At 48.7% G+C, this 12171-nt stretch overlaps 3 protein-coding genes across 3 annotated transcripts, besides 22 other annotated features; all 3 read left to right on the top strand.

The window, feature by feature from the left end:
• Positions 1–12171: part of a sequence feature (heterozygous, non-Esmeraldo-like haplotype) that runs on past the window's edge.
• Positions 281–313: a sequence feature (A-rich).
• Positions 330–374: a microsatellite.
• Positions 686–728: a sequence feature (A-rich).
• Positions 1231–1287: a microsatellite.
• Positions 1684–1715: a sequence feature (AT_rich).
• Positions 1819–1839: a sequence feature (AT_rich).
• Positions 2151–2171: a microsatellite.
• Positions 2241–2280: a sequence feature (CT-rich).
• Positions 2889–2915: a microsatellite.
• Positions 3014–4129, top strand: Tc00.1047053511815.180 (hypothetical protein, conserved; the record flags this gene model as incomplete). The annotated part of the gene is made up of 1 exon (XM_809362.1): positions 3014–4129. The coding sequence occupies one exon, from the start codon at positions 3014–3016 to the stop codon at positions 4127–4129; it is 1116 nt and encodes a 371-aa protein (XP_814455.1).
• Positions 4367–4405: a microsatellite.
• Positions 4482–4508: a sequence feature (AT_rich).
• Positions 4584–4603: a microsatellite.
• Positions 4758–4792: a microsatellite.
• Positions 4977–5006: a microsatellite.
• Positions 5044–5072: a microsatellite.
• Positions 5399–5425: a microsatellite.
• On the top strand, positions 5524–7134 carry Tc00.1047053511815.170 (hypothetical protein, conserved; the record flags this gene model as incomplete). Its single annotated transcript, XM_809361.1, has 1 exon — positions 5524–7134. One exon carries the CDS (start codon positions 5524–5526, stop codon positions 7132–7134), a length of 1611 nt encoding a protein of 536 aa, XP_814454.1.
• Positions 7617–7660: a microsatellite.
• Positions 7719–7738: a microsatellite.
• Positions 8269–8298: a microsatellite.
• Positions 8420–8461: a sequence feature (AT_rich).
• Positions 9262–9294: a sequence feature (A-rich).
• Positions 9339–12065, top strand: Tc00.1047053511815.160 (hypothetical protein, conserved; the record flags this gene model as incomplete). The annotated part of the gene is made up of 1 exon (XM_809360.1): positions 9339–12065. The coding sequence occupies one exon, from the start codon at positions 9339–9341 to the stop codon at positions 12063–12065; it is 2727 nt and encodes a 908-aa protein (XP_814453.1).

The following is a 12171-nucleotide window of genomic DNA, read 5'->3' as shown; positions in this document are numbered from 1 at the left end:
TGATTGGCGGCATGCGGCTCTTGGGACGAAATGTCCATTCCGCTGCTGTTGTTATTTGATGCAGCCGCTGAGTTGTCATTTTTTTACTTTTGTCGTCCCCCCTTCCCCTCCCTCTTTCCCCAGGAAATATTAGCAAGAAAACACGTAAAGCACACGCCAATACCGGAGGACTGCGACTCCCTGCGTTACTTTGCGTGTATCCTTTTCCTTCCGTTCCCTTCGGTGACTTCTGTGCGTGAAAAGGCCGTGAAAGACATCTTTCAGGTTCAATACACCTCTATTTCTCTTTGTTCTTTTTCTTTTTTTTTTTTTTGAACAATTACTGCCTGTTTTTTCTTTTTTTCTTTTCTTTTTTTCTTTTTTGTTTTTATTTTGTGTTGTGGGTGCCTTTTACAGTGTGGGGGAGAGAATTGGATGCGGCTTTTCGTCGTGGTTTTTTTTTTCTGTTGTTTTTGTTTTTGGGTGGCGTGGCAGATGCGTGTTTTTGTTTATGGAAGGGAGTCGGGGCGGGTGGTGGAATGAGGCGTAAAAAAAACAACAAACAAACAAACAAAAAAAAAACGGGGTTGTGAGGGCGGAGTGGCGTGGGAGGTTTAAAAGGGCGCCGAGTGGAGGTGGGGCGACACTGAGGACGCAGCCCGGGGCGATGTGCGTTGGTTTTGCGGCAATCAGGGCTCTGCGGCCGTTGTTTTGTTTGTTCCCTTTTTTTTTTTTTTCTCTTTTTTTCTCGGCTGGAGGCACGTGAAAGACGCTCGTCCGTTTTTGTGGTTTTGTTGCCGCATCGTTGAATGGGAGGAAGAGGGGGAGAGCGGCAGCAGCAACCGCCGTCCGGTGCGACGGCTGAAGGCGGCAGCGCGCATGCTGCGGAAAAAAAAGAAGAGAAGAGAAAACTTCATTTACGCTTTCACTTTCCCTCCTTCTCTACTCGCAATATAATTGCGGTTGAGATCTCTTTTTATTGGCATGCCTTTATACATGCGTTTATTGTCGTACTCTTTTTATTATTATTGTGTGTGTGTGTTTTGGTGCGGGGAAAGTGGAGGGATGAAAGAGGGGGGGGGGAGGGTTCACGCACCTGTTTGAATTATGTGTTTATGTTTGTATGTGCATGCATGCAGCATCTTATGCTTCTGCGCCGTTACGCCCCTCCTTGTGGCAGCCGAAACGAATACATGAGGCATCAATGACGATGGAGTGGGGGAAAAAGAGGGCATGAAATGTACGCGGTGAAAAAACAAAAAAAAAAAAAAAAACAAAACAAAACCAAAACCAAAACCAAAACCAAAACCTGTGTGTTTGTGTGGAGGGAAACCGTACGAAGGGAGAAGACTCGAGCACGCGTGACGAATGCCCGGTGATGCTCTTTTTATCCCATAAATATGTACGTCTTTGTTTTTTTTTTCTTTCTTTTCTTTTCATCGTAGAACGCTGCGTACATTCTGACTTTTTGTTTTATTATTTCCATCTACCTTGTCTGTGTCGATGACAAATATTTATGTATGCACGGTTAAATATGTATATGTAAATTTAAATACACAACTGCATTCTTCCAACACTACTTGCATGCATGCAGCGGTGATGTTCAGAAAGAAAGGGGTTGAGAGGGGATGGGGAATGGGGTGGAAGGAAGAGGCAACGGGAAGTTGTGTGACGGAAGATTTGTGTATTTTTTTTTTTCTTCTGTTTTTATTATTTTCATTATTATTTAAATAATTCACACGTCATTGTCGTGCTTTTGGGTCTGTCTGTGGGTTACGGCAGCGCTGCACACACACACACACACACCTTCATGAGGCTTCATGTGATCCAAACCCTGAGAAATAATTTATTATTATTATTGGGGGGTGGGTGGGTGTTTGATGGCACCTCCGCAGGCACACGGCTCACTGCTCGGTTCGGACTGTTGCTGTGTGTGTTTGTGCGGCCTGCCGTCCTTCTGTGTGTTTTGTACCGCCGCCGCCTCGCCCAGCGCGGCATGCCACGTGTGTGCGCTGAAGCGAAGGATTTGGGGTAATCGATGCGGCAAGCGGATGGTAAACACCAGCCACCGAGGCCCCGGCGATGAGCCCAGTGTGCCAAGAGCGTATTGCATCCCCTGCCACGCCCTCTTTTTTGGTTTTAAAAAAAAATTTATTTGTTCCTGCACACCGTTTTTTTTTTTTTTTTTTTTTGTCGGGGGCAATAAATCTTCTTTCAACACCAAAAAACAAAAAGCAAAAAGGACCTCTTGGATGATGGGTAGAAGAAAGGAAAGAAAGGAAAAACGAAAAGAAAAAAAGAGGCTGCAGTGCAGTGAAAAGAAGGAGTACGAATGAGCAAAAGGAGAAAAATGAGACACAGCCATGTGGGTGCGTAAAGTAAAACAGCAACAGCAAAAGCAACAAGAGTAAGTTGTTACGATGAAAGCGCTGTGAGGTGAAGCAGAGAAGGGAGAACGGGTGGAGGGAAAGGGGTCAACAGGGTGAGAGGGATGAACGCAACACACGCAAGTGCGCAGAAACGTGTATGCTTTTCTCAGTGTGAGTGAAAGAGTGAATAAGAGAGAGAGGGAAAGAGGGAAATGGTAACAACGATCTTTCCACTGAGAGAGCCCTCTGCAGAGGCATTGAGATGGAAAGAGCTTACGGAAATCTTTATTCATCATGCTGCGTGGGGAACCCTCAGCCGATGCTGCTTCTGGGGCGAGGTAGGGCCGGGGACGCGGCGGCGGTGGGTACACCCGCGGGCTTAATGGTGAAATGAACGCGGGGAACTTGTGCCACCGTGTGGCGCCGCACTTGCTTTCCGATTTGCCGCCCTCTGCTGTTTCTTGCGCCTCTTCGCAACTGTATTGCACTCTCCTCCCATGCCTCTTGCGTTTTCACGGCAACGTAGTGAAGAACAAAGCGAAACAAACAAACAAACAAACAAACGAAATTCTACAAGGAAGTAAAAGGACATCTACCAGTTACTCGGTAAGCACATCATCCAGGATAAAACAGAAGAACAGCTCAGTACAGGAATCGAGAGCGAAATGGAGACAAGTGTTGAGATGCAGAGGCAGGAGAGCGGCTCCCCAAAGGAGTTAGCTGGGACACGGGCCCAAAAAGCCCCGGAGGCTGCCGCCGAGTTCGACTACAGGGAGCTCGGTGAAGCCGCGGTGCAGGAGTTTGAGGAGTATTCAAGTGCGAGTGGTGCTGCTCCTGGTCGTCGAAGCTCTATTCGGTTTGTTCTCGCCAGCATTGAGGAGAAAGAAAATGAGCTGAGGGAGTTGGAGGCGCGTGAGAAGGCTGTTGAGTCACAGCTGCAGGTGTACAGCGAAGTCATTGGCCTGCGCAAAGAGCTTCGGCTTGTGAAGGAGGAAACGGAGCGGGTGAGACGGCAGCTTGATTCCATCAATGTGTTTGCGGAAAAGTACGGTAATGCCGTTGAACGCGACCTCGATTCTGCCGAAGAGGAGGCACAGCGGTCCCATGTGCAGCAGGTTTGGACGAGTGTGTGCCGGGAAAGGCCCAATGAGAGTCTTGGGGATCCGTCTTCGTGGACAAAAGTGGATCTTGATAACTTGTCTCGGCGTGTGGAGGCTGCGAGGGGGAAGCTCCAGGCGGCAAGTAATGCTGCAGCCAAAGTTTACGCATCACAGGAGGACATGATCAACAAGAACACTGAAGAACGCGATAAGGCCAAGGCCAAGCTGCTTGAAAGCGTTGGGGTGGAGATGGCGAAGCTTGTTGAGACCCGCTCTCGACTAAAGCAACTGGATGATGATCAGCGGTACCATTTCCGTCGTGGCACACACGTGAAGCAGCGTCATGTGTCCTCCCTGAAGGAGCAGGATATAATGAAGGGCCGTGTTTACAAAGATGAGTCAAGGCAGTTTGGTGATGTTGTTTTGCTGGAAGACGAGTGCAAAGATCTGACTGAGTGGGTGAACGGGGCCAAACGTGAGCTGGAGGACAACAAGCGCAGCTACGCCAAGGAACAGAGCGAGCTGGAGGAGCAGCTGCAGGTGATGGAGGACAACGGTAAGGAGGCACGTGAGTTACGGGCGTTCTTTGAACGGGAGAACGACCAGCTGAAGGGACTCAAGCAGGATCTTCAGCACGTGCTGATCTACGTCCGCATGCGCAACCGTGAGGCGTTTACTTAAGATGAGAAGGCGATTGCTGGTTTCAACAGTTATGTCAAGAAAAGGGACCAAAAGGGAAGCTGTGCTGTGTTCTTTGTTTGCTATTTCAGAGGCATTTGAGACAAATATGGGTGTGTGTTACTCTTGGTTATATTTTTTCTTTGCTTTTACCGTAGGATATAAACCGCCCGTCTTGTTTTTCTTTTGAGGTAGTATTTGATTGCTTACTTTTTTCTTCTATACAAAGGTTTTTTTTCGTATATATATATATATATATATATATATATATATATACATGTGTGTACGCGTCACTTTGTGTGCTGGGGGATGAGGAGGTTCTATTGTGAAGCGAGGCTTATTAGGAATTTGGACGATATATTTATATATTATTTTTTTTTTTGAACTTTTTGTATGTTTTCCCGTGTCCCTTAAAGGAAGAAAAAGAAAAAAAATGTCATGTATTGTTTTCTATGCTTATATATATATATATATATACTATTGTTTTTTGTGTGTTTTGTGGGTTTCAGTATATAAACTTGTGAGGTCTTGCGTGGTTCTTTTTTTTATTACTACTGTTCCACCTGGATAGTTATTTAGTATTTTCCATTCTTGCTTTCTGTTTTTTGATTTCTTGCTTCTTCCAGCGATGTTTTTTTTTTTTTTTTGTTTTTCTTTTCCTTTTTTGCTTTTGAGATGTGTTTGCGGGGGAAGGGGGTATTGCTCGTGCTCCTGCATTTTTGTTTTGTTTTCGGAATTTCCTGTAGATGACTATTTGCGTGAGTGCGTGGGCAGGCAATGTGTTGAACTTGAGGTCTGTGTGGCATGACGTGGGTGGAGTTGGGAGAACGCGGCATGTATGAAATACTGCATTTATTTATTTATTTATTTATATATTTATATGTATGTTTCTCCCAGTGTGAGTGAAAGAGTGAATAAGAGAGAGAGAGAGAGGGAAAGAGGGAGATGGTAACAACGACCCCTCCAAAAGAGACGTGTATGTAATGAAAGATTGGGGGGAGCAGCTTACGGAGCTCTTTATTCATCATGCTGCGTGGGGAACCCTCAGCCGATGCTGCTTCTGGGGCGAGGTAGGGCCGGGGACGCGGCGGCGGTGGGTACACCCGCGGGCTTAATGGTGAAATGAACGCGGGGAACTTGTGCCACCGTGTGGCGCCGCACTTGCTTTCCGATTTGCCGCCCTCTGCTGTTTCTTGTGCCTCTTCGCAACTGTATTGCACTCTCCCCCCATGCCTCTTGCGTTTTCACGGCAACGTAGTGAAGAACAAAGCGAAACAAACAAACAAACAAACAAACGAAATTCTACAAGGAAGTAAAGGGACATCTACCAGTTACTCGGTAAGCACATCATCCAGGATAAAACAGAAGAACAGCTCAGTACAGGAATCGAGAGCGAAATGGAGACAAGTGTTGAGATGCAGAGGCAGGAGAGCGGCTCCCCAAAGGAGTTAGCTGAAAGCCAAGTTAAAAAAGCCCCGGAGGCTGCCGCCGAGTTCGACTACAGGGAGCTCGGTGAAGCCGAAGCCGGCCTTGCCAGTGAACACAAGGAAGAAGTGCCCGAGGAGGTGAATGCTCCGGAGGCTGCCGCCGAGTTCGACTACAGGGAGCTCGGTGAAGCCGAAGCCGGCCTTGCCAGTGAACACAAGGAAGAAGTGCCCGAGGAGGTGAATGCTCCGGAGGCTGCCGCCGAGTTTGACTACAGGGAGCTCGGTGAAGCCGAAGCCGGCCTTGCCGGTGAACACAAGGAAGAAGTGCCCGAGGAGGTGAATGCTCCGGAGGCTGCCGCCGAGTTTGACTACAGGGAGCTCGGTGAAGCCGAAGCCGGCCTTGCCAGTGAACACAAGGAAGAAGTGCCCGAGGAGGTGAATGCTCCGGAGGCTGCCGCCGAGTTTGACTACAGGGAGCTCGGTGAAGCCGAAGCCGGCCTTGCCAGTGAACACAAGGAAGAAGTGCCCGAGGAGGTGAATGCTCCGGAGGCTGCTGCCGAGTTCGACTACAGGGAGCTCGGTGAAGCCGCGGTGCAGGAGTTTGAGGAGTATTCAGGTGCGAGTGGTGCTGCTCCTGGTCGTCGAAGTTCTATTCGGTTTGTTCTCGCCAGCATTGAGGAGAAAGAAAATGAGCTGAGGGAGTTGGAGGCGCGTGAGAAGGCTGTTGAGTCACAGCTGCAGGTGTACAGCGAAGTCATTGGCCTGCGCAAAGAGCTTCGGCTTGTGAAGGAGGAAACGGAGCGGGTGAGACGGCAGCTTGATTCCATCAATGTGTTTGCGGAAAAGTACGGTAATGCCGTTGAACGCGACCTCGATTCTGCCGAAGAGGAGGCACAGCGGTCCCATGTGCAGCAGGTTTGGACGAGTGTGTGCCGGGAAAGGCCCAATGAGAGTCTTGGGGATCCGTCTTCGTGGACAAAAGTGGATCTTGATAACTTGTCTCGGCGTGTGGAGGCTGCGAGGGGGAAGCTCCAGGCGGCAAGTAATGCTGCAGCCAAAGTTTACGCATCACAGGAGGACATGATCAACAAGAACACTGAAGAACGCGATAAGGCCAAGGCCAAGCTGCTTGAAAGCGCTGGGGTGGAGATGGCGAAGCTTGTTGAGACCCGCTCTCGACTAAAGCAACTGGATGATGATCAGCGGTACCATTTCCGTCGTGGCACACACGTGAAGCAGCGTCATGTGTCCTCCCTGAAGGAGCAGGATATAATGAAGGGCCGTGTTTACAAAGATGAGTCAAGGCAGTTTGGTGATGTTGTTTTGCTGGAAGACGAGTGCAAAGATCTGACTGAGTGGGTGAACGGGGCCAAACGTGAGCTGGAGGACAACAAGCGCAGCTACGCCAAGGAACAGAGCGAGCTGGAGGAGCAGCTGCAGGTGATGGAGGACAACGGTAAGGAGGCACGTGAGTTACGGGCGTTCTTTGAACGGGAGAACGACCAGCTGAAGGGACTCAAGCAGGATCTTCAGCGTGTCATGCTGTACGCCCGCGCGCGTCATCATGAACTCTTGGCTTGAGGTACTGAGGGATTCTGTGGTTGTCGTTGTGCCGCGGCGAAATTGTTGGCAGGACAGGAGGTGCAAGATTTTTGACCCCCCATCGTTTTCACTTTTGCAGGGGACGGTGGTAGGAAGGGGGTTTCGTTGGATGGGATAAAAAAGGAAAAAAAAAGGGAGACACGGCGGGGGGAGCGAAGTGACAGTTTTCCAAGGCAGCTAACAACAACAACAACAACATTTCTTCGCTCCCCTCTTTTTTTTTTTTTTTACTTTTATTGGGAAGAAAGGGATCAAATAAAAGGAGGGGACAATTAACGCCGGGGAAAAGACACGACGACGTGTGGGGTGAGGGGAGGGGAGTCGCGAGGTACGCCTCGCTGTGTGTGTGTGTGTGTGGAGGCGTGTGTGAGGGCCACTGCGGGGCGGCGGGGCGGTAGTCACGAAAACGAGACGGTCACCGCCAAATAATACGTCCGCAAACATTCAGGCCGAAAGAAATTTTTATTTATTTTTTAATTTGTTATTTATTTATTTTTGATTTATTACCCTACGGGAAATGAAAAGGCAACAAACAAAAAAGAAACTGAGAAGAAAATGAAGGAAACAACAACAACAACAACAAAAAAAAAAAACGTGACACAACATAGGAAAGGAGGGAGGAGAAGGGTGGGAAAGAAGCAGAATACATTTATATATTCCATCATATTGACGTAACTTTTTTAAATACATTGGGGTGGAGTTGGGGAAAAAACAACAACAACAATAGAGAGGGGAGTTGGTGGAAAATGAAATGAGAGACGATACATGAGAAGAATACAAGGGGCAGGAAAAAAAAAAAAATGGATATCGTACGGAGAAGGTTGGGATGAAACCAATGACATTTGGTACTGCCGACGGAGGAGGAGGAGGCATTGAGTGTAACAAATACAGCAACTATGCATGTAAGTATTATATGTATGAATGCAGAGGGGGAGGGGAATTACTGTTCATTCATAAAGTGGCACACGTTATGTGTTTTCTTTTACCTTTGGATTATATGCCTCTTTTAGGAGGAGGTGTGTGTGTGTGTGTGGGGCTAAAACATTTTGTGAAGCAACGAATTGAAATAAACTGAGACCTTTGAAGACAAATTGCGGGAGGAAGGTTGAATGGCAAAAACAACAACAACAACAACAAAAACAAGGAAGGAATAAAACACATTACAATGTGAGCCATTGACGCGAGAAAACCATTTCTTTTTTTTTTTTTGTTTTCCTTTGTTTCCTCTCAATTTTGGCGACACTGATGTTTTGTTCCGTTAATGAATTTTATTTATTTATTTGGTCAAATTTTTTTTTTTTTTTTTCTGTTACCATTATTATTATTATTATTGTGCATGCGTCTCTCTGCCTCTCTCTCTCTCTCTGTGTGTGTGTGTGTTTGTGGGGTGGACGTGTGTTTTTGGTTTTTTTTTTGTATTTGTGACCACCTCCCGTCCGTCTTACTTTGCCGTGGCGCCTTTCCTTTTTTCTCTCTCTGAGAGGCAGCGGGAGGAGCAAAAGCGGGGGGGAGGGGGAAGGAAAAAAAAAAAAAAAGGCAAGGCGAGGCTGATTTGAGTCCGCATGTGTACACGCATGCATGCAATGTACATATACTTATATATTGGTGTGATTTGTGCGCACATGTTTGCTCTTTTCTGTGCCGCTGACTACCGAGACACAGGGGGTGAATGGGAGGATGAGAGGAGGTCAAAAATGCGATTATCAGCGCAACCAAAATTAAATAAGGAGTTAAAAAAGTACACACACAAAAAAGAAAAAAGAAAAAAGAAGGAAAAACAGAGGCACGTTGAGAAGAACAGAAAATGAGTGTGTGTGTGTGTGTATTTTTTTTTCTTGTTATTTTTTTCTCACTACGTCTTAATTAGCGGTGAGTAGAAGTTTCAAATTTGATTGTTTGAGTGTTTGTGTACGTGTGTTATTTTGTGTCTGTACCCGCATGCGGTGTGTATGGGCAGCAACAGACGATTGGTGTGTCCACAATTCCGTCGTCAGCCGCGCGCTCTTTCTCTCTCTCTCTCTCTGTGGTTATGCGGGGAACACGGGTGGAAGACGCGTTCATTTGCGGTGCTGACTCGTTTTTTGGTGAACATTTGCGCGCTTTGGATTTTTTTTTTTCCTCCTTTTTTTTTGTTTTTTTGACGTCATCTGCAGCGGCGGGGTGACGGCATCAGAGGCGTTTGGATGCTTTTCAAAACGCCAACATGGCGGTGCGCCTCTTCCATAACCTTCGATCTTCTTGGGCGCATGCCGCTACGCAGCCCTCCGCGCTACGCCCAGCAGCAGTCTGTCACGCGGAAGGTGGCGGACGGCCCGTCTCTCGCTGCCTTGCCGGCAGCCCCATCGAGAAGGCCACGTCACGCAACGCAACAGGCATTGTTGGAGATGGTGCCAGAACCCACCGCGGATGCGCTGTGTCCCTCCGCGGATGCGGTAGATGACGACATCGTGTTGGACGGCGTTCACGCGAAGCAACTGTGCGAGGTGGCCGCCTCATCGGAGCGCGAGCGGCTCTGTGAGCATCACCCGGCGGCACGTGGTGTGGGTTCAGATGTGATTGATTTAGTAACGGATGCTTTCAAGGAGGAACGGGAGCGGCTTGTTGCCCAGCGACGTCGTGTGTTGTATGAAATGACGCACCCTAACCCGTCAGACTACACATACAAGGAGAAGCTGGTTCCACCACCTCCTTTGAGCTTTGGAAAAATAACGGAGGAGGCCAAACAACTCGGAAACAAGGTCATGCTGGGTCAGCAATACACACTGGTGCGGCAGGCAGGTTTGTTGCGCGAGGATGAGGACGCCGGCTCTACTACAGTGAGAGGACAACAACGGCGTGCTCGAAGAAAGCCAACATTGTATGATAATCACAATTACTTTTTTGAGGTGAACGATTTGTATCAGGAGATTGTTTTGGTCGGCAAGGCCTGTGCGGGAAAGTCGAGTCTGTTAAACGCGCTTCTCGGGCAAACGCTGGCCAAGACAAGTAGTACACCGAACACGACCCGACAAATTTCCTTTTACCAGAGTGTGTCACCGGAGGAGATGCAGCGGTACCTCAATGTGAAGGGCAACGGCTTGGTGAAGCTCCCTGGCGGTGGTGTTCAGTTGACATTTGTGGATGTTCCCGGATTCGGCATAGAGGGCATGTCGGATCATTGGCGCGACAAGGCGATCGCCCTCACAGATGCCTACCTGGGCGTGCGGCGTTCTGTGAACACTGTGCTTTTTTGCGTTGACTGTGAGCGTGGACTCACGAAGGTGGATTTGCGTTACTTTACTTGGCTAGAAAATCTTCATGGTGTTTTTTTTATAGTCCTGACGAAGTGCGACTCTGTGCCACACTCGCGTGTGTGTTCCGTCATGCGACAGATTTATGCGACCATCACGAAGTACCGGCGTAAATACCGGAAAGTGTTTCCGTTTATCCTCCCCACCTCCGCGAAGGACGGCACCAACGTTGAACTCCTCCGCGGTTTGATTGCAGAAACCTCCGGTCTCATCCCAGGCGATCGGCTGCGACAGATGTTGAAGGCCAAGGCGGATGCAGATATGGATGCGGCATTGAAGGAAGAAGCGAGACGTGTGCAGGAGGCCCACCGTGTGGGGACGCAAAAAGCGAAGGCGTTTTTTACAGCACTAAAGGGAGACGAAATGCAAAACCCACCAGATTCTTCAGCAGGCACCGCACCGTCGCTCCCGATACAAATGAATTCGCAAAAATATGTGCTTTCTCTGGGTGGAAATGACAGAGCTGCCATGAATGCTCACATGTCCGCGTCGGCTGACGAACCGTTGCTATTGTTTCACTCGGAGGACAGCAACGAGATGATGAAGAAGAAGAAGAACAAAGACAACATGCGTGACGCAAGCTACCATCTTGGAGACGTTGAAGAGAATGAGAAGGCGCGGCGAAGGCAGCGATTCTTGGCGTGGCGTCACACACATCCGCTTCATCGGTATAAGTCCGACTATGGCACCTTTCGCCTGAACACAGGACTTGAACGACCGGATGCAGAGTGGCTCGAATTGCCGTACATGGAAGCTAACGTCAAGGATGATAGTGATGATGCGAAAGGCGGCGAGTGCTTCGCGGCAGCACCACAAAAGGGCTTGACTCACGTCCAGGAGGAGGAAAAAAATAATCTGCGCTCCATCAACCCCACAGTTTTAACGGGGGACACGGCGATGAACGATGAAGAATACGGAAAGACGACGCCAACGAGAGCGGATTTGCCCTCCGCAGTGATTGGATTGGGTAGGAAGAGCGGACGTTCAGTGATGCGTCAACAAACCAATGGTGTTGTCTCTTGTTTTTTAGGAGTTTTGGAGAAGTATGCGAGTCGGGATAAGCAGATGGGCCGGAGTAAAAGACAGTGTGCAAAGGAGGCAATGTGGCGTGAGCGTGTGAACATGGGGTCAGTCACCCGTTTCCTTGTGGAAGAGGAAGACGGTCGAATTGGCGAGTATAAGGCAGGGAAGAAGTTTGGCCCCTCTCTTGTGGAGCCGTGTAACGTGGAGAAGCGGCGGTCGCAGTGGGCTGCACGTCAGTTTGCACAGCAGGCTGTGACCGTTTGCCCGACATCTCCATGGACCGCACTTGATGTTTTGCGAAAAAAGAGGGAGCGTATCAAGCAGGAGGCAGCGATGAGGGGGATGACGAAAAAGGATTTGCAGGCGTATCTTCGCAATGCCGGAAACGTCATCGAAGACTTTGAGAAGTTTGAGGGTGAAGTCACGGCGGCCAAATACATGAACGAGATTCGGCAAGCAAAAACACTGCGTTCCCGGGAGCAGATGCACCTAAATAGCACCGCAAAAATATCATACCGCTCGATGCCGGTCGGGTTATGGAAAAGATATGGCGAGAGAAACACGTATTGGCCGACGTCCCGTGTGAAGGGCCGGTGATGTGGTTGTTTTGAAGGTTGCTTTACATTTATATTGTTCTCGTGTGTGCATGTGAGTGTATGAGGGTGATAGAGTATTGGGGATGGCGTTCAAAGAGATCTCTGTC

The sequence above is a fragment of the Trypanosoma cruzi genome, genomic scaffold, assembly GCF_000209065.1.
Source record: "Trypanosoma cruzi strain CL Brener 1047053517171 genomic scaffold, whole genome shotgun sequence".
NCBI classification, from domain to species: Eukaryota; Euglenozoa; class Kinetoplastea; order Trypanosomatida; family Trypanosomatidae; genus Trypanosoma; species Trypanosoma cruzi.
Note: the sequence above shows the minus strand (reverse complement) of the source record. Positions and strands in the feature narration are given on the sequence as shown.